The sequence below is a fragment of the Drosophila grimshawi genome, unplaced genomic scaffold, assembly GCF_018153295.1.
Source record: "Drosophila grimshawi isolate 15287-2541.00 unplaced genomic scaffold, ASM1815329v1 contig_848, whole genome shotgun sequence".
Taxonomy (NCBI): Eukaryota; Metazoa; Arthropoda; class Insecta; order Diptera; family Drosophilidae; genus Drosophila; species Drosophila grimshawi.
The window spans coordinates 858,254-880,548 of record NW_025063692.1 but is presented as its reverse complement, the minus strand read 5'-3'; the positions used below and the strand labels follow the sequence as shown (position 1 = coordinate 880,548).

At 38.5% G+C, this 22,295-nt stretch overlaps 1 protein-coding gene across 1 annotated transcript in view; it reads right to left on the bottom strand.

The window, feature by feature from the left end:
• Positions 1-6,279: 6,279 nt before the first annotated feature.
• LOC6569541 overlaps positions 6,280-22,295 on the bottom strand; it is a 31,795-nt gene continuing 15,779 nt past the window's right edge. The window contains exons 2-5 of the mRNA XM_001995471.2: positions 8,877-8,941; positions 8,186-8,735; positions 6,683-8,050; positions 6,280-6,554 (exon numbers count right to left, since the gene is read on the bottom strand). Coding sequence (XP_001995507.1) covers positions 6,757-8,050; positions 8,186-8,735; positions 8,877-8,880 — 1,848 coding nt within the window. The 5' untranslated portion in view covers positions 8,881-8,941 and the 3' untranslated portion in view covers positions 6,280-6,554; positions 6,683-6,756. The remainder of the gene's footprint in view (positions 6,555-6,682; positions 8,051-8,185; positions 8,736-8,876; positions 8,942-22,295) is intronic.

Genomic DNA, 22,295 nt, shown 5'->3' with positions numbered 1-22,295 from the left:
GCTGGTTGCCTAATGCGACCACCGCTGCTAATGCTGCTGGAGGTGCTCTCCGATGCGAAATGCGTTTGCCAGTTTATCCAGTCGAGTGCCGCATGAAGCGTATTCCGATTTGATGCTGGGTACGGGTCACTGTCTCTCTTTCTCTCTCTCTCTCTCCCACTCTCTCCCTCTGTCTCTGTCTGTTAACTCCGGCTTTTTCCTGTTACTTTCTCTCCCACTCTCACTTAATGACTTCTGATTGCCCGGTACCACATTTACGTTGCATACAACGTGGCCTGCTTGATTTATGACCCACTGCCACTCACACACACACTCACACACACGCACACACGCACACACAAGCACATCTAAATCCAAGCAAGTGCAGCAAACGCTGCCAGTTCCATAAGCTGTGCCACCTGCTGTTGCTGCAATCTCGACCTTCGTTGCTCACTGTAGACTATCATTAATCATGCACACAAATGGCAACAAACCGCAACCGAAAGCTGGGGCACAACCAAAATAGCTCATCTGATTATTGGCTATTTTTCAACTATATATACAAACTTAAATCGTCATCCGAGATATAAATAATCTGTAATATGGCTGCACATTTTTTTGTCTGGGCATTCGAATCAATTTTATGGAAATATCATTTGTTGATTGTCCTTAAGCCTTATGTTAACTCCAAAATAATATTTGAGTCGACTAAATTTTGGATCGTAAGCTTACCTGCTGTTTCCCCTTCGCGCCTTCTGCACCCGCTTCAAAATAAAAAGACAGACACATACACAGAACTATTTATTTGGTAATATATATGTGTGAGTATATGTATGTATGTAAATACAGCATATGTAAGTGTGTGTATGTAAATGGGGCAGCTAAAGAACTGCTCCTCACAGGACACTAGTTCGTATGCAACAAATGTAGACCTCAAATCCACACAAACAGATGCATATGCTATCTGTATTTGGGTATACGTATGTACGTGGGGTCTTGGGGGAACTTCTCATATATATACATGTATATATATGTAAATATATAGTGCTTACATATATAATTATGTGTATACATTTCATTTATAGGTATGTATTTGTATATAGTATATATATATATATATACATATATATTAATATATAGTTGTAGCTTTTGTATTGTTTATTATGTGTCATCATATGATTGTTACATTCAGTTGCATTTTCATTTTGAATTTGTTTCTTATATTTTTTTCTGATTTTGTGTTTTCGAAACATGTTTATCGACTTATACATTTTGCATATCTCCTATGCTCTCCCTATCTCCCTAACTCCGACTCCATTTCTACGCATATTTTTACTGCTCTCTCTTTCTCTCTCTCTCTCTCTCTCTCTGACTTTTTCTCTTATTCGCGAGAAACTTTCAACATTATTTACATCGTTATATAAGTATTTGGAGAAACATATACATATATATATATATACATTTTATATACGCACTTGCTTAAATACGACAACTGTTGTCCTTGATTCCTCTTTGTCTACTCATTGTATTCTAAATTATGCGTAGTTTGCCCACTTTTCCCCCGGGTGCCAACACCTTAGCCAACGAAAGAAATCAATGGAACTACTCAACGAGTAGCATTTCCATTTGCTCTTACCTCTTAACAATTTACATACTTGACATGTTCTTGCTTGGTTTATTTTTAGAGTGTACATTTAACATATTTTTCATTTATTTTTGTTTTTATTTTTCGTTTGGCTGATTTTCGGCCATTTTTCCTTGGCTGCGCACCAAACAAATGCAAAAAAAAGAGGATTTAAATAATAAATAAAAATTATTAATTAAATAAATTGATAAAATGATATTTAATTATTTATTTATTGTAGACTAAATGCATTCCACAAACCTTAATATTTATTTTTAACAAAATAAAATTGTAAAGCTAAAAAAATTAGAAATATATTCTTTACAGCCAGAAGGAATAGTTAAGTTCAAGTTTAAAATATATGAATGTAGAAATGAAACTTATTTACTACAAATAAACAAGAACTCTTATGCCAAATCTCAACTTATAATCAATTAATTTCAGGGATAAACATTTAAAATCAATCTTAATACAATTTCCTACTCTAAATAATTTATACCTAATGACTAGTTCCATATAAAATTGGCTTTAGCTTGTAGCATTATGAAAAAAACAAACAAAAAAAACCAAAAAAAATCAAAAACCACCAATCGGAAATTAAATTTGATTGAGTTTCGTTAATTTTCCATTCCGATCACGTGCACCGCTTACAATTATTGCTTTCACAGTGTGTCAAAATATTTGCAAACCCAAATATATTCATTTTTGGCTTGACTCATTGTTTATATTGTAGCATGTGAATACATACATACATACACACGTACGTGAATGTATGTATGTATGCACTATTTATGCAATTTGTTAAGATGCATTTGTGTTTATTGAGCAGCTATGCAAAAACGACGAAAATTGTAAAGTAATTGTCATTAATTTGCATTTTGCTATTGCATTGCCACAAAGCGGAAAAAACACAGAGCAACACACAAATTTATAGTTCGGCTCCGCAATGCAGCTCAGGGATTATGTGGTATGTTTAGTTAACACTACTAAAGTATTTTTAGTCGGTGGTAACCGCTTGCTTTCTGTAGTCTTAGCATTAGTCACAGCTTACAACAACAACAGCAACAACAACAAAACAGGGAACAATTAGATTCGATAATAGCAACAGCATTAGCAACAATTCTATTTGACAAAGTGTCAGAAAGAGATATCTGATTCATTTTCATCTTTGACAAGTCTTTCATTTCTGTCTGTCTGATTGTGCAGGCAAAAACAAAAGCCATGGAAAAAAAAGAAAAGAAAATTGCTTTGCCTCATTTGCATTTTAAAATCACATGGACAACATTTGCATAGCATTAGGTTAACAACTGTTAACTCTTTAGAATCAGTAGTTTATTATCTGTACTTGTATACTCTGTAATCATCAAACGAGTTGAAAAGTGGTTGAATAAACTAAAGGCCTTTTATGTATCAGGTGGATGGCGGTATCATCACCAACCCTGCAAAGCACTCAAATTCTTCCTCAGCCAAGCCTGTCTATTCGTCAATATGATTCAGATATCACACAGAGTAGAACAGACAGAAACACCAAATTTAGTGTGAATATTGTATACACTCAGAGAAAAAATGACCAGAAGTGGAAATGCCAAACCCCAGTTAAATATATTATTTTCACTTAATCAAAAAAAAAAAAAAAAACACACACACACAAAAATAAATATAGAAATATAACGTTATTTTTTCAATGATAAAATAAGGTAAAGTAAGGCGATTTATTGAACTTAAGGCCAAGTTTTTTTTGAGTGTATCAACAGCATACAAAGTCATTTTACTTCTGGATACCTCCACCCACAACAGCATTCTAAAAAAAAGAATGAAAGTAAATAAATGCAAACCGAAGGCAAAAATTGGTGGTAATCGCTTTAAAAATTGTTAGTTGTTGTTTTCTTCTTTCTTTTTTTTGCTGCTGATCTTAAGTTTATTGTGGTTTACATGCACTTTTCTTAGAACAATGAGAATATCATATTAGTGTCTAGGTTAAGAATTATCCTGCAAATAGCATGTATATAAATATATAAATCAAACAATTGTTGGCATCGTAAAATTGTAATATAAATTAAATGATATTGTCGCATAGTAAGGTTTTATTTCAGACTTGAACTTAAAAAAAAATAGACGTTTATTTTTTAAGCATAGCTGTATTTTCAGGCCCTTTCTTTGGACACTTGTCAATTTGTAAATAATTGTAGCTATAGTTATTATTTTCATTGGATAGTTAGGAGTTGCACGTTTAGAGTCTAGAGTTAACATTTTATATATCGATGCACAGTGATTGCATATCATGGTGGGCATCGGAAAATACATTTATTGTTGGGCATTAGTATTTTTGAAGTACATATTTACGTTATGTTTCGAATATAGAATACTACTATCAAAAATAGAACAAAGGAAACTTCACGTTTAGATTTTGTTAGTTTATTTACTATTTTGTTTACTAATTTTTACAAATATCTTGTAAATGTTTTTTCTTTTTTTTAATTTATTTGTATTGTATATTTATTTTTATTAGGATTTTTTTTTTCTTGTACACATTCATTGTATATAAATAGTTCTGCATGTTGTTGCTGCGGTGGGAAGAGAGAAAAAAAATGGGGCACAACAACAACATGAGCAACAACTTGAACAACGACAACAATGACAACAACAGTTGTAACTAACACGAGCAAAAAATGGACATGTAAAAAACTAGAACAACATTTAATCACTAAATAAGTTTCTTTTATATATTAGGACCAATAACGGTCGCATTGACTTGTAAATAGTTAAAATACCATTCAAATGTATACATATATATAATGTTTTATATGTATTATTATTATACTAGAATATTTTGATATGGGAATAGTTATGTTTGAATGTATATATTTAGCATTGAAAGTGAAAGTTAACTTTGGGTTACCGCACAGATTTCAAGTATTGTTCAAAAACACACATGGAAATCTAGATACGTTAATTGGGCACATTGATATAGAAGTACATTCGGTACATGCATACATATATATTTATATTCATTCATATAAAACATATATACACTTGTGTATAAGTGCGTAGTTCTTGCAAAAATACATACACAAGTAAATAAGAACATTTGTAAGCGAGTAGATACAGATACAGATACAGATACAGACACAGGTATGTGGTATACAACTTTTCACCTGCATCTCTTCCGCAGAGTGTAGATTATTCGATTCGTACAAATTTGTCAATAGAACCAACCATATATATATGTATATATATATATACGTATTTATGTGTCTCAGTGTGTATATATATATATGTGTATGTATGCATATAGAAGTGCAAGAATATTGTATACCTATAAGAATGATTGAAGCATACTTGATTGATTGCAATATTGACTGATTGTTTGTTGTTTGTCTTTTCCATGCGTTTCTACCAAAAATTGCCAGTTCCTTAAAGCTCTCAAATTTTGTATTTTTCCTTTGCGTTTGCCTTTGCCTTTGCATAATTCAATAAACAAAGTTATCCATGCAATTTGCTATCATTATGAATGCCACACAGCCCACTTCGACTCAACACAGCCCTAAACTTGAGTTCGAATTTGAGTTGGATGACATGCATATTGATGTATTGATACATATGTACAAGTAGTAAATGCATGTATATTTCATATACATACAACATTTAACATCAATAAAAACTTACGATTGCATATTCATTTAATTTGATATTAATTAGCATTTTGGTTATTAATGTGTTTCTTTTAGTAAGCTCAAATTGCACATAGTTACAGTTAAATCATTCAATTCGTAAGTATTACATGCAAATTACAATTGCTGTACGACCTACAATTCTCTGGCCAAATGCCCAATGATACACTATTCTACACACATGTATGTATGTATGTCTCAATGTACATATGTGTATTAAATATACTTGAATATTATTCAAGTTAGTATTATTATTATTAATATTATAATGGAACCTTACGACCGTCTCTCAGTTTCTCTGTTTATGGATTCTGCATTTAAGATTTACACGCATCTCAAGTGCGAAAAACCAAGAAAAAAAAAATAATAAAACGTCTACAATATATCCCATTAGGAACCGCTACACAGGGTCATTGCACACTTATAACATTTATATTCATTATTCAATTGTACTCAATATATTTATTTAGCTTAAGCTGAACCCAACGTATTCGATTGTATTCTTGCTGTATATTTTCGTATTTGTATATTTATATATATGCATATAGATATTTTATTTTGTTACTTTGTATATGTATCGGTTTCTGTATATGCATAGCTGGATATGGGAAACTTTATATATTTTGTTTGTTTCGCATTATTCATTATCTAAAAAAAATTGATTTATAACCATATACATATGTTGTTATATATTTTATAGTTAGTTGACACATTTATATTGGCTGATATTCTCAAAAATTGCTCCACATCTAAAAAATAGTGATATTTATATAAATATATATACATATACATATACATATATATATATTTATATATATACATTTGCCATTTATCTATGCTGTCTTTTATTTACTCTACTTGACTGTTATATTCCTTTCTGCGGATTTTATTTAATTTATAATGTTTTCATTCTGTTATATTATGTATGAGAGATAAAAATGTAAATGTATGTAAATACATGTATATCTATCGAAATACATTTGTATGTATATGTTTTTGGTTGTATGTATATTGTTCACAATATGAAGGTAATATGTCAATCGGCTCTCATTCGCCACGTTTCCCTGCCCTGCGATAATCACAAAACTCACCTGCAATGTTGCAATACAAATTTGTATCGTTATCGTTTCTCTGCTATCGTTAAAAAACTTATCTAAAATGTTCGCCCCACAATTCACCGGTATTTGTATTTTCAAATGTACGCGTTTATCCAATTTGTGTTTGCCGTGACAATTGTGAAAAGTGTTGAAAATGTTGCTATCAGAAATGCAAGTAGCCCACTGCAAATATACAAAACGAAACGAAACGATAATTAATGGTAAAAATGGATAAGAATTATGGAAAATTTATAGCTACATCTATATACTTTAGATTCACAATAATGGAAAAATGGCAAACAAGGAATTACCTGTTGTTCCGTCAGTCGCAGCCCGATTCCATCATCCACCACTGTCCGTCTACTTGCTTTTCTTAATTGAAAACTCACTTAACAAAGAGATCCTTAAGTGTGGCACACAAAGAGGCGTCACACGTATCCTTGGAATCATCCTCGTCGCCCTTGCTGAACCAGTTGAGCGTGGAGCGCATCGCACGTCCGGCCTGCGACTGAGCAGAGCTGGCAGCTGAGCTGACAGCTGACTGGCGAGAGCGTCGCCCACCACCGGAGCTGCCACTGGCGCCCGACTCCTTGGGCACGGCGCCCTTGCTGCTATCCTTGCCACCACCCGAACGGATGCCAGTTGATGTGGTGGCGCCGGCGGTATTGCCGCTGCTGCCAGCCATGCTGGCATTGGAGCTCTTCCGCAAAAAACCCTCGATGGCGGTGCCCAAAATGTTGGCATCCACAATATTCGCTTTGGTGGCATCAGCCCAGCTCTTCTTCTTGCTGCGCGGCTTTAGCTTCGGCTTGCCGGAATCGCCACCAAGTGGATCCTTCTTCTGCAGACGCTCTAACATATCCTTAGACAATGCCATGGCGCTGCTCTTGCTGCGCACGCTCTTCTTGCGAGGAGTAACTGGAGTCGTTTTCATCCCAAACCAACCCGAAATTGCGGCCGAGCTGTTGTCCTGGGCCTCGGTGACCAGCTGCTTGGCATTGTTCAATATGGACACATCAAAACTGTTCGAGCGTGTGGAGCGGCCAGCGTTCGGATCAAGCAGCATGCTCGATCCACCCTGCCCAGCACAAGGAGTGGGTGCGGCGCTGGTGGTGCGCCCACGTGCCGCCTGCTGGAATGTCTGGCTCAAAAACGGACTTGTTGCACTGTTGCCAGTGGCTGCCGACGAATGGCTGCTAGATGACCCACCATCTGGATCTGGACGGTGGCCAGGATCTGTGCCACCGCTCGTACCTGTCAGCGAGCTAAAAATGCCAGCCAAATCCGTGCGACTGCCAAGCAAACCCAATCCACTGCCGGACTTCTTGCGTCGCGTCGATGCACGTGCCGATGCCGGCATCTGTGGCGAGACACTCGGCGGATGCGGATACTCCGAGGCGCGACGATATACGTTGGCGCCACCAGCACCGGCCGGTGGGCACTCGGAGTATCGGCGATTGGTGTAGCGTTTGCCCGGTGCACCAGCTCCTGCCTCATCCACCGTCTGCACCTCGCACACCTTCTCATTGCTCGATGTCCAGAGCTTCAAGCGCGCCTTGCGCGACTGCAAATATATGTCATCCATAATGTCCAGCTGCAGATTATGAATGCTGCCAATGGGGTCTGTCGATGGCGGTCCTGTGTTGCTCTCTCGTCGCGAATTCAGCACTCGGCTGCTGCTGCAATATTCAATTGAAAAGGTCAACACAAAATAATAATTACAACAAATTCTATGTTTTGGGCTGTGTAAATGTAAAATTAACAAAATATACAATTTACAATACAAGCTTAAGCTAATTAAAGTCTTGACTTACCCATTGTTTGACGGATATGCGGCGACAGATTCGCGGCGAGAGCGTCCAAAAAATGTAGTTGGCACCTTCGAAATGGTGACCACCGAGTGCCGACGGCCCGACGGAGCTGGCGACTGCGAAAGCGTGGCCAAGAATGCGGCCTCTTTGGGCGTCGGACCGGAGCCCTCGCCGCCGCGCTCGGATAGACGACGCACCTGGCTAGCGGTGATGCCATCGGTCACCTGCTGTGAGGGCAACGAGTGTTTGCGGGCCTCGCGCGGATCACGCCACGGCGACAACAAATACGGATTAACTGGCGAATCAATATCCAAACTGGCGCGATTCGAAAAAGTGTCCGAACTCTCCGGCTCTAGTTCTTCCGGCAAATTGGATTCCTCCACAACAATGAGCGGCTCCTGCTGCAATCCGTGCCCGACATATCCCGGTGCATGTGGCTGTTGCTGTTGCTGCTGCTGTGGATGGGGATGGGGATGGGGATGGGGATGTGGTTGTGGTTGGCCCGGGCCACCATTGAAACGTACAAAGGTCGGACCACGCAAGCGAAGCGCATCTGTGCCAGAAACACACAAAAAAGAAAAGAATCAACAAAAAAATGAAGCACTTATAATTGGCGAAACGGAGGTAAAACATTTTCCCCCATGGACGTTCATTAGTGTTGTTGTCAACGTGCGTTGGCATTTCGCACACTTACCCATTTCAACAATTGCTCAATTGCTAGCCAGTTGGGAATTCGCTCGTCCTCTGTGCGTGTCCTTGCTGCAAAAGCCGAAAGGAAACCACGCATCAAATAAACAGTCAGTCAATGCATGGATATGTGGGGTGTGTGTGCGTGTGTGTGTGTGTGTGTGTGTGAGGCAGGTTAAATAAAGCCAGCTCGTATTCATCTCAGTCTGCTCATTATACTCGTTACAAATTGCAAATGGCAGGAAAATCATGCATCAAAGTAATTAAAGCTTTTGCGATGCCATCGACTGTCTTGGGATTTGATGGTTCGGCAGATCTGCTCCTGCTTTCGTATTGAATTCAAACTTGCACCCCCTTAGCTAGGTCCATGTATATATTTATAAATATACCTATATATATATACATATATATATATGTGTGTGTGTGTGTGTACAGAACGCTGGAGCCGTGCACACGCAGTCGCCATAATAAGCATAAAATTATGCAAAAGTTGAAATTACATTTTACCATTACTCAAATACCGCAAGGGTCGGTACCTGTAGCCATGGAGAGCTGCTGTGGCCCGGCCATTTCCATACCTCATACCTGAATTCCTTTAGTCAACTAACTAACCAGCTAACCAACCAGTTGCCCAGGGAACGACACTTCTTGCAACACGCCCGCTCATCACCAGAAGCAAGTTGTGCTTTGACGTCAGTTTTGAACATTAAATTGAGGCATGTTAGTTGGCACCAGTAGATGGACTTTGTTAGCGGCACACGGAATAGGGAATGGTTGGGGCATGCTACGCAGCAGGTGTAAATATTACAGCGTGCTTTGATAATTATAAAGTTTTTTAGTATTATCGCGAGCACTCTTGCTTATGTGTTTATCGTTAACAGAATTCAACAAATTAGCGTCTCAGCTAACAGCAAATTTCTGGCTTATGGAATCAGTTCGAAAGGTAAAACATAACAATATATATACATATATATATATATATATACATATAATCACTAATTAAAATTTGGTTTTCAGAATAAAGAAGAAGAAGCGTCAGCATTATGTTTCCAGAGCGGGAAAAATGTTGAATTTCTGTTATATATACTAACAATCCCAAATGTACATTAAATACCCAGAAAGAATGCTATTTGGTACTCGAATCAATTATATGCGGGACTCTCGGAGGATTCTGACACCGCTTTATACATTAATGCTGCATTCATTGTTTGGGAAAAATATCAAGTAGGTCAGCTGACCAAATTGGTTGCCTTTGTCAAGTTGGGCTGTAGTCGCGGTCCCATTAGGCTTCATAATTGGCAATCAACGGCAAAGTTACCGCTTTGTGTTAAGGTTAATTATACCGTCAATGCCCCAACAAAATGTTGCGGCCGGATGCAAGCACGCCCACAACAATGCCGCCGGCCAGGGCGACCTTTTGACATCTGTCACTTCCCTGCCCTGCCATGCGTGCCACAAATAAATGCATGTCCTCATTGTTCTGTCATGGGAGAATCACTGGTTTATGCTCATTCAAAATTGTGCGTCAACCTTTTTTTTTGCTCGGTCTTGTTTTTGGTACTTTACAAGGCAAAAGGGCAGCCAATTGAATTGCCTTAACTTGAGCATGCCAGGACGGATGCCTGATACACTCTCTCTGTATCTTTCTATCTCTTTGGCTATATTAAAAGTCACCCAGTTTCCCCATTCCGATTCCCCAGTCGTTGCACGCTCCATTTGCATATGCCTTTATTCTGTTGCGTCGTTTTGCATTGTGATTGATTGATCCTCTGAATCACTGACCAGATGTCAGATAAAACTATTTAAAATTATTGAGCGATGGACAGTTCTGTTGGTATATTGACAGATTGAAGCCGCGTTGACAGTTACTAGTTACTTGCCGTGGCCTCATTTGTTCAGTCCTCTCCTCTCCTGTCCTTTCCTGTTTCGTTCTTTCGTTCTTAGCTTATCCTCCCGATTCTATTGACCTGCATCCTGTTTGCCTACTCAATATAGATTCAATTAATGGACTGGCACAAAATACTTTTACAAATCACATTGACAACTACTATAAGTGAATACAAGCTTTGCGGAGCTTTATTTATATGTAAATACAATATATACATATTTATAGGTAAGTGTTTGGTGGCAAGTACTGTTCCCAAGTCCGTAAAATGAATTTGAATTTCCATAACTTGGTCAACACTGAATCAACTTCTTACCTCGAGGCCTGAGCTTGTTAGATAATGTAATAATTAAATGCAGTAATTGTTGCCCTAATAATACTCATGCATCTCATGTCATATGTCCATCACCATCAGGAACACGCAACAACAGACATAAATGCGGACAGGCACGCACCGAGATTCAGTTACGGACTTCAATTCTGCAATTCCGCAAAGCCATGACAACTGAAATGCAGAAGGGAAAAACTGGGAAAATGGCATATGTTCGGCACGCCGAATATAAAATACCCTTGTCGACCGGAAACAAATTGAGTCAAATTAAAAAACGGATCGACTGTTATTTTGAAAGATATTTGATGTACGAAATACATTCAAAGTTGAAATATATTTTTTAAATTGAAGGTTTTGGCTCTTAAAAAAAAAGGGCTTGCATTTCCTAATTTGGGCTGCCTTTTCTAAAATATAGGAAATAAATTTAAATATATTCCTTAATAATAGAGAAAAAATTACGATTTTTCTCTGAGTACAATATTCACAATACTATATTCTATACGTATTCCGAGTGTGATGATTTGTTCTCCACATTTGGGAAATATCATAATACGCATATTAATAAGATCTTTACTATGACAGCTATATGATATTGAGGGATTACTGATAGTGAGGGATTAGTTTGCACAGAAACAGACATGATGCTGATCAAGAATATATATTGTTTAATGCATTACACACTGCACGGCAAAAGCATTAGACCCACCACAAGGGCATAAAAAATTGCACAAGCAGAATGCGTTAGTGGTTTGATTGTTGTTGCCATCGTCCAGAGAGCCTGGACCCATCGACATGGGTATTGGGCAAGTAAAGACGGAAGATAGAAAAATAAAATTTGAAGTACAACAGTTCTTAAATTGTCGCTAACTGATTTCTCTATTTTTGCTCTCAGGTAGCCCATTTGGCTGTGGCTTCAACTTGTGCCATTTTATGAACAATTTGCCAAGAGGCTTTTCCTGGTAAGTGTCTGTATGTAATGTATGTATGTATGTATGTATGTATGTGTGTATGTATGTATGTATGTATGTATGTATGTATGTATGTACTATGTCTAACTGATATCAGCCAGCTGCTCGACTAGATGATTGTGCACAGAAATTGTGTCTGCTTGGCTCGACAACATTTTGCATCTATGTGTGTACAAGTACATAACTTCCAAACACAACTTTGAAAATACTTTCAAAATTTAAATCCAGTTTGAGTGCATTTGTGAGTGTGTGTGTGTGTGCGTGTGTGTGTTTATGGCTGTGAGTAGAAGGGTGTGGCCACTAAGCTTACCTAATTGCGGCTTTCCACACTGACTTTGCCATGCAATTTGGATTTTGGAGTACTCCACATGGTTGCATGGAGCAACGGTGCTCTGACATTTTCTACAATCTTGCGTCAACAAGCATGCTCATACTGCATACCGCAAAGCCTTAAAGCCGCTGCCTCCGTGCACAATCATTTTGCAAAACACTCAGCAGCAACAAGAATGAGAGTTTTTATGAGCAAACGCACACGCAGACTGAGATTTGGGGCTTGTGGATTATAAATCTGTAGTTACCGCATTGTATAAATGTATATATATATTTATATATATATGTATAAAATAAACCTTAAGTCGATTGCGTAACTACACATCTTAGCATAATATCAAATTCTGATACATTTCTCACAATGAACTTAAATATTAAACAAATAGTTTGATTCAATTAATACTTACAAATTCTTCAAATGTATACGTTGCGTATACGTAATGTGTATTAAGTTATGCTTTACCCTAACTCTACTTTGTTTTATACATTTATCTTACCTAACAAACCAATGTCCAATTTTGTAAGAAGCTTTAAATGCAATAATCAAATTATGTATACGTATGTTGGGGGCGCAAGGACATGCTGAGTGCAGCTGATGTGTGCAAAAAGCAATGTCAATGGAACTATTTGTTAGCTACGCACAGCTGGATGCTGGCTGCTGACTGCTGGCTGCTGATTGCTGGATGGTAGATGGTGAATGGTGAATGGTGGTGACCTTGGCTTTGAGCTGCCTTAGAGGAAGCTGGCCAGCACGTTGCCTTTTCAGCCAGCTGGCGCCCCTGTTGCGTTTGACACACAAAGGGAACTCAATAAAGCCACATGTCAAAGCAAGATAAAGCAAAACCAAATACTTTCAGGCCATTCCAGAGCTTGGTCCAACCGTGGGCAGTCAGCCCCACGGAATGGGCCACTATGTTGCAGGCCGCCCTTCTTTCGTTTGAACAACAATGCTATCGTTGCATAAAGCACAAATCGACTGTGCAACAGTGTCTCACATCACATTTATATTTTATGCTTTCTGTCAGTTGCATTGTTTTCACACAAAATACAAAGCAGCGCCAATTTAAAAAAACAAAAACAAAAAAGTAGCTGTAAATAGTTGCCACTGCTTTGTCTGCATTTGTTTGTGTGATATTGCTGGAAGGCATCCACATGCGTATGCGTGTGTGTGTGTGTGTGTGCTGCCATAATACATTAACGCGGCAAGCGGAAACGGATATGTCACACATTTGCTGCTGTTGGCAACATTGTGCATTGTGCCGAGGCAGTGGCTGCGGCCACGTGGACTCGAATGGGGAATGGGACGGAGACAGCCGCTGGCAGGAAGCGAAGCGAAAATAGCAATCAAAACTTAACTGAATTGCAGCACATGGCACAGCAGCAAACAGCACACACACACAGACACACACACACACATACACACACACACACACACACACACACACACATACACACTTTAACTCTTAAACGAATTAGCACGTAAATGCATTTGGCACTGCCAACACCAACAAGTGCAACAGCAGCATCACACAGCAACAGCAACAGCACACAGCAACACACAGCTAGGCACAATAACGAAGCAGAAAAAGGGACAGAAAGGGAAATGAAAAAAATAGAAAGTTATAAAAGTCGTAAGAAAGCTAAAATGCCCTTGGCATTGAACCATTGACCATGCCCATCCAGGGACTTATCAACCATCTACCGATTTCTTTCATTTTTCACGTCTCATTTTTGTATCTAATTATCAAAAAATCCCATTAGCAGTATTGCATTTTAATAAGCGTGATAACACTTACTAGGAAATGTTCTAGAAAGCATTTGATTCAATTTAAAACTCAATTTCATTTTAGAGTGCTGTTCGAACTCTTTTACTGTGATATGTTTTTCATATATTGTTTTGGATTATAATAAAAAGTTCATGTCAAAATTTGAAGCGCACAGATATTAGAGAAATAAACTCCCCGAACTTTTTTCAAATATGCTTAGTACACACACACACACACACACGAAGACACATTGTTCACCATTATGCGAACTGCAGTCGCCGTAATTAATGAAATGGGCAGTGGCAATGGCCAAGGAAACACATTGTTCATAATCCATCTGCATAATAATCAAGTTGCGCTAATACCATGCACCATCGAGAGCCAAAGCCAAAGCATTTTGTAAAGTCATCAATCTGAGCCCGAGTATCTGGCCAGCTGCAATTTTGCCATCTAACTGCCCTAATTTGCACTCTTCTTTTCTACCACTCACTGGCACACTCAGCCTATGTCTTTCTTTTGCCCTGTAATGCGCCCACAGTGTCATTCAGAGACTTGCACTATGGCTCTGACTGCGAATCATTTATGGCTCAGATCCAAAACTCGACCGGTCCAGAGCAGAGCAAACCATATAAATTCGAATTGGCATTGAGTTGATGTTGGCATTGGTTTGGCATTTAGATTGGCATTGGTCCTTCTTCTTTGAATCTCTGGCTTTTCTCGGGGTCTGCTTCCAATTTAATCAAATTGAATTCAATTGAATTCGCAAGTTGTTCATTGAATTGTACGGATTATGGATAAAACAAATTTTAATTTCACAGAGACCCGTGTCTAGTACAGAGTCGGAAAAGAATAAAGAGAACAAGAGCCCATCAATTGTCGGACAATCTCATTTCTCATTTGTCCTAGTCCTATATATATATATATATATATAAATTTACTTTTTTCTGATGCTTCTTTTTTTTTGTGATTAAATCTGGCTGGTAATTAAAATTCAGCAGGCCACACGACCTGCCAACCTGTCCAGTGCCTTCTGTGTGTGTGTGTGTGTGTGTATGTGTGGGCGGAAGCAGAAAAAACATCAACTGAGCAAACGTCAGCAGAGCTAACGGCACAGTATGTAAGCGGCTTATGGGTTAAACAATGGCTGCCACAAAGGTGCAGAGTGTGCAGAGTGTGTGGAGTGTGCTGAGAAAACAGGTGGTCTGCCTTTGAGGCATATTTTGTGATCCATTGCCTAGGCAGAGACCAGGCATAGTTTTAAAGCCAAGCTGCCAATAAGCAATGGCATTTGGTATTTGCTGCCATCTACTGTTAACTGCATGCAGTACAATTTATCAGCACTTTTTATTACTATTTCAATATCCCCATCCACAATTGTGTATTTATGGTTTAATTAAACTTGCATTGCCTTCAGGCGAAGCCGAAAAAAATACATATTTGAGTATATATACATATTACATGAGCACGTGCCATCAGATTTCTATGTGGACGTGTTGCAATCGCAATGCTGCAAGCGTGCCAACCACATTATTATAACCACTGTTAGAGGGAAGATGCATGTTAAATAATAGCTGGATGGCTGCTTGATTGTGGGAGTAGAAGGGATGGCCTTGAAATTACAGTTATCGAGTGTCGCAAAACATATATCCGAGTAGTAATACATTTTTCTGTGCAGCAACCAGCTCTTATAGTCTCTGATTATAGAAAGTATGACGGACATTGCGCAAAACCAATATGCTCTTGTATCAGAGTACAAACACGATTGGATGTTATGAATAAGAATGAAGAGAAAAGTTGGACTAATTAATAGAAACTACGCGTAATTCGTTCGAATTTGTAATTGCAATTGTAGTTATTGATTTTTGTATTTGTTCTCTATTCTTTATTCTTTCGAGAGTTCAAGTAAATCAACAAAAAATGCATTTAATAATGTGGCATGTGTAAAGCAGAAAACACCAAATTAACCATAAGTAAACCGCAAAAATAACGCGTATAGCTAAATAAACATTTGATATATTAGATGTATTTGTTTATTTATTGAACGTCGACTAAGGTCAGTCGACAATTATCGAAAGTAAATGCATAATTTACCAATTAATTATCTGAAGTATTATATTATTAATTATTTATGATTATGCGCATGTTTTAGCGATCAAATTGTGAGCATTATTTAATCCATTGTTGAATGCTTATAATTGATTGCAATTCGGGCAGTAGTCGCATCTGTTCGCTCGCTTGTTGGTTGCTTTGCGACATTTTTGTGGTCGGCAAGCCTTATGGCAAATTACCAGTACAAATTCCAAACTAACTAACTTCCTTCGATATTCGCAATTCGCAATTCGCTCGACTGCGACACGCAAGCCGCAAACACATCCGCCGGTTGCTGCGGCGGCTGCTGCGGATGTGGTTGCCTTTTTGGTCTTGGAGCAGTGCTTTCGCATCGCATCGCATCGCATGGCATCGATTAGATTCCTGACTGCTTTCATTTAATTAAAAATTTATTATGTATCCATGAACTGCCAAGCAGCTTGTCTTCGCCCTCCCCGATCCCGAATCCCCCATTCCTCATTCCCATTCCCATTCCCATTCCCATTGACGTACAGACATTTTGAGTGAAAGCTGAAAAAGAGAAAAGTCAACATTACTTGGTGCTCCTTGCTCCGAAGCGATAGCGCAATAGCAAAACAAATACATAATAACAGAAATTTTCTAGCTCAACACCAAACATTCATCCACATTCCCGTCGCCATCCACACCCAAGTCCCTTTCGCTCCTGCAGGGACGATGGCATGTGTAAGTCAAAGTTTTTCAGTATTTCTCTTTTTTCTTTTTTCTTTTTACTTTTTTGTTTTTTGCTTTTTGTTTTTTGTGTGTTTTTCTGTAAAGCGTTCGCAGCACAAATTCGGTCGCTGAAGCAGTTGGCAATCATTTGAAATTGTTTTCAATAGTTACTCAGTTAAAAGCTGCAATCAATTTAATCCAAATTGCAGTTTTCAAAGAATTACAGAGAAACCATGGCACACTTTGTCGCGCATTATTCTTGTATTGTATATCATATATTGCAATATATTTTCGCTTAAGAACCGTCCACAAATGTTGTTGCATTTTCCAAAGTTTGGCGAAAAATCGCAGCAAAACGGCAATTAATAACACTTAATTATTTGATGCTTTCATCGAGAGAACACAAAACTCGCACAAGCCATGTGTAAATCAATAAGTTTCGATTTGTTTGAAATTCAATTCGAGTTGGGAAATTCATGGTGATGAGATTTCCAACTCGCATACAAGAATGTGTGAGCATAAAAGAAATAAATTGTTGAATATTTGAGCAGAGCTAGTCCCTGGAGTTGGCCCTCGGCCCTCGGCCCATTTCCTTTTCCCTTTGCACCCCCCACACCCACAAAATCCCCCCTTTTTTTTGGTGGCCATGACCAATATAGCCCCTCATACCGTTGCCCTATTCAACTTTCAACTTTGTATCCCATTCCGCATATGCTGTTTTACTTTTAAAGATTTATGGCAGAATGCAAACAAATAAAGCCAAGACCAAAATAAAAATTGAAAATGAGAAGGAAAATGAAAATGGAAATGGAAATGGTAATGGTAATGGAGTTGTGGGGGGACGGGGGACTGGGACTGGGCCGGCATGGCATGGCATGGCATCTACAATTTGCGGCATACGCTTTCGAATTGACCAAAAGTTTAAAGATGCGGCCACGACTCATTCAGTTTTATTTTATTTGCTGCAATCTCGCAATCATTTTTTATTAATTTTTGAAAGAATTCGGGTTTGGCGGCGCAATCAATATGAAATGGCTGCCAGAAGCCATAAACTTAGTTAGCAGTCTGCCTTGTCGATTTGGGGCCAATAACCAAAGTTTATTTTGCACATACCGCAAATATTTTGCAAATTAATCTTTCGTCGATGCAAAAATGAAAGACTGGCCAAAGGCCAAAGCCATAGCCGAGGCACATTTACAATTACTTAAGCAGCATCCCAACCACATCCACATCCACATCGAGCCAACTCTTGCCGAAATACTCCCCAAATAATATTTGTGGCTCTACATGGAATTAATAAATAAACAAACTCTCTTGCAGAACTCTGTCTGGGAAATAATTTGCTAATAACCGTTCTAAAGGAATGTTACAGCTAATAACTACGTACACATTAGTCTTCCAGTCCAACTTGCTGAGAATGTGTGTGAAAAACGGCCTTGAATCAATATATTCATGTGGCTGGCTGCCTTCAGTTTGGCAACTGAAATGTAAATGTCACGTTTTTGGCAAAATACAAATGCAATCTATAATTGGCCATTGTAAGCAATACACTATCAAATTAATTGATGACTTTCAAAGTGATTAACTTGTCATTTGCCCACTTAATGTCAGCCATACTTAGTCATATTGTCCCTTTGAAAAGACATCAATGCCGATTCCGATTCACTGCGAGGCAATCGATTAGTTGTGCTGGACTGAATATTTTAATATCAGGTTACGTTTACAAATGCTCGATTGAAGCTAATATCGAATGTGTGTGTGGTGAATGCATGTGCTACATGGGGGTAAGTGCAACATATTATATTTCAAGCCCTTCAGCTGTCTGAGCTATCTCAACCCAATGTCCACAATCAGTTTCATTTGCTTGATAGCCCCCAACCGCAACACAATCCCAATATAGAATCTATGTCCCTTAGGCTCTTTGGTCTCCGTCCTTCTCCATACCTTTCCTGCTGGTGCTTTATCTCGTTCGCACTTACTTGGCTGAGTGGCACTTGTCGCAAGGCAAACACTTGAATGGCAAAATGAAACATTATGACGACAGTCGAAAGCAAAGAGCAGAGCTACAATTGAAATTGAGAGTGTATATTGTGAATGATAAAATAATAAATACAAAACTGAAGCAGCAACTTCCTACGCCATTTAATATGCTCCTTAGATTATACCTAGATTCAAGAAGTTTTAGACCCAACTTCCATCCAATTAGGAATTTAACTTCTCTTATACAAGGCCATAACTAACCAAAGATATCAAGTAAACTGCTATGAACTTAAGATGCCTAACAAAGTTATCAGACTATCAGATCCGCAAATGAAATATTTTTATGTTTTGTACGTTTTAAATAAAGTGAATTTATTTGTTTTTATCTCACGATAGTATGAACTGAATGTTTAACTGTTGACCCGTATTATTTCTATATATATATACACACACATATGAATATTACTTTTAGATTGTGCTGCGCAAATAAAATCAAGAAAAGTCAGTCGTGCCTCGTGCATTTGCCACACATGCGGCTACTGCCATTGCTTGGTGCGCGGCGGGTGGCAACAAAAATTGAAAACTAAAATCAATTTCCGCTTGACAAATAACTTAAGTGGCAGTTCGTATACAAGCACACGAACTTTTGAACATACTCGCACTCGTATTCACAATCGCAATCGCACAACAGATTGACCCAACTTTATACACATAACTATGGGCAAATTTCATGCATGCATTCAGATGGAGAGCCACAGAGAGATAACGAGAGAAAGAGATAGAGAGAGAGTGAGAGAGAGGGAGAGAGGGAGAGAGAGGGTGGAATAATATTAAGGGATTTTTGATTTTTGCTTCCAAATATATTCCACACGATTAATTTTTGCGATCCATTAAAAAGATTTACTCAAATTGACAGAATCATCGAGTGCCGATGCCAGCCATCGCGACGCGTCACATCTCGCCTCGCCTCGCCTCATCTGGTCTGGTCTGGTCTGGTCTGGTCTTGTCGCGTCGTTGTCCTCGATGCGTTGTCCTCGAACCTGGCCATGGTCCCATGAAAAATGTAATCCCCCTAGGCGTGTGTCAGCAGACTCCACATCCACCAACATACACACACACACACACACACACAAACACACACACACACACTCGCCATGGCGCCCCTCTCCATCTTGTTTGGCTGGTTTGCTGCACACACAAGTGTCTCAATTTGCATGCGTTAAGCTAAGCTGCGAATCGAGGACTTGTGTGCCAGCAGCACAGTTAGGAGGCTGGTTGTTTGGTTGGGCGCATGCTTTGCTGGGTGTGCCCCATTAAATGCATGTACATAATCATAAATTTACACTCATTATCAGATTAGCGGGCAGCATTTTCCCCGAGGCTCCTCGCTGTCCAACTGATGCTGTCTCTTACTGCAACAACAAGAGCAACAACAGCAGTAGCACAAAAAAAAAGCTGTAAATTGAATTTTTGAAGTAGAATTGATGTGATTTATTCTGTGTGTGTGTGTGTGTGTGAGTATATTTCGGGTGTATAGGCTATATATAGATGCTGTCATGATTCAATAAGCGACGCAAATGTACCAAAATCGGAATTTATTTCCACAATTATGATGTCGAAGTGTAAATGGAGAGCAATTAGGTAATTTTATGCTACTTCATCTTAAAACATTATGTTCTATTTTGTAATATTGTTTCATACTACTCCTAATCGGAGTGTTGCAGTGGCAGAGACCAACGAATATGAAATGTAATCAAAGCTTGAACTCAAAGAATATGAAAATTGTTATTTATTTGTAGGGTATTTAGTAGCAGGCACTTGCCAAAGTGTATACTGGATTTTCATATATTTCTGCTGAATATGCTTTTGAAAATACACAAGCTCCAATGCACACACACGCTCACCGAAAGGACGGAAAAATTCATGACCATACACACACACGCGCAGCAGACAGAGCCACACACACACACACAGACACACACACACACACAGAGACACTTGCTGATACATGAATGAGACCCTTTACCCTTTTCACGTTTGTCACTTCACTCGCGCCTCATTTGTATAAAATGTAAATAAAGTTAATGGTAATAAAGTGTCTATTATGTAATCACACACACACAGATACACACATATATACACACACACAGGCAGACAGTCACACTCATTTACATATGTATTTTCGTAATAGGATGCATTAAGTGATTTCTAATTGGCAGTGGGCAGCTTGCCAATTCGCGGATTGCCATTGGAACGCCCTCTTTTGATGTCCTTTTTATTGTTGTTGCCTTGCTGTTATTGTCGCCAAAAATTGTATTTCAATCAATTTCGAATGGTAAATGCGAAAATGACAAGGCTGAAATGGAAATATAATCAGAATCAGAAAGCAAAGAACACACAACACGCAACACACGCGGACAAATGGAAATTGTGTGTGTCGCTGGGATTGAGTACGAGGATGAGGATGAGGATGAGGATGGACATGGTCTGGGTGATGAATGCTTGTAAAGGTATTAGTACTTATGGCATGGAAATGCCCATAATTAACGTTTCATTTAGCAATTTGAATATTTTGGGCATTTGATTGGCGTGGCAACTTCACCAGCTGGCAGCAAAGAATTGTGTGCGAGCGCGCAAACAGAAGCGGATAAGAGGACACGATATGTGGAACAGGTTGAGGGCAAATAAACACAAATACAAATATAATAGAATGGCAACCAAAGGGAACACCGTCATCAGAGAGAAGCAACTGCTAAGGACTTCCTGGAAATTCGAATAGGAACTCAAGTAACCGAGCGGTAAATTAAAAATAAAATTCAAGAAAATGAAGAAACGGTTCCAAGAAAATCAAATTTCTTGCATTCATCGGAGAAAATAAAATGTTAATGGGGATTTATTGAAAATGGGGTAGTTAATTGTAAGGTAAGTGAAGTGTGAGACAACAAAGAAATCATTAAATTAAGCAACTAGAGGAAATTCGAGAAATTTCAAGAATATTACACAGAAATCGCTTCATTGATTAACTACACTGAACAAAAACAAAAGAAGACAATGCAGTAAAGTTGAATAACAAAATAATAGTTAAAGAAGCACTTACATAACATGTTCCTATACCATGCCCATATCGGGCTTATTTCATCTTATCGATAACAGCAATTCAAGCCACAATGCTAAGGAATCAGCCTTTCCCAAGATATCTGCGTGTATACACACATATATACATGAACATATACATACATACATATGTATATGGTATATGGTCTCTCGACTAGAGCTTGCTGTCTTGTTGCAAATAAATTCATTGAAACCCAATTGCTATGCAAATTTAATACCACAACCCATTTATTTGGCTGTACGCCGATGATAGTATTTTACACAAGCAATC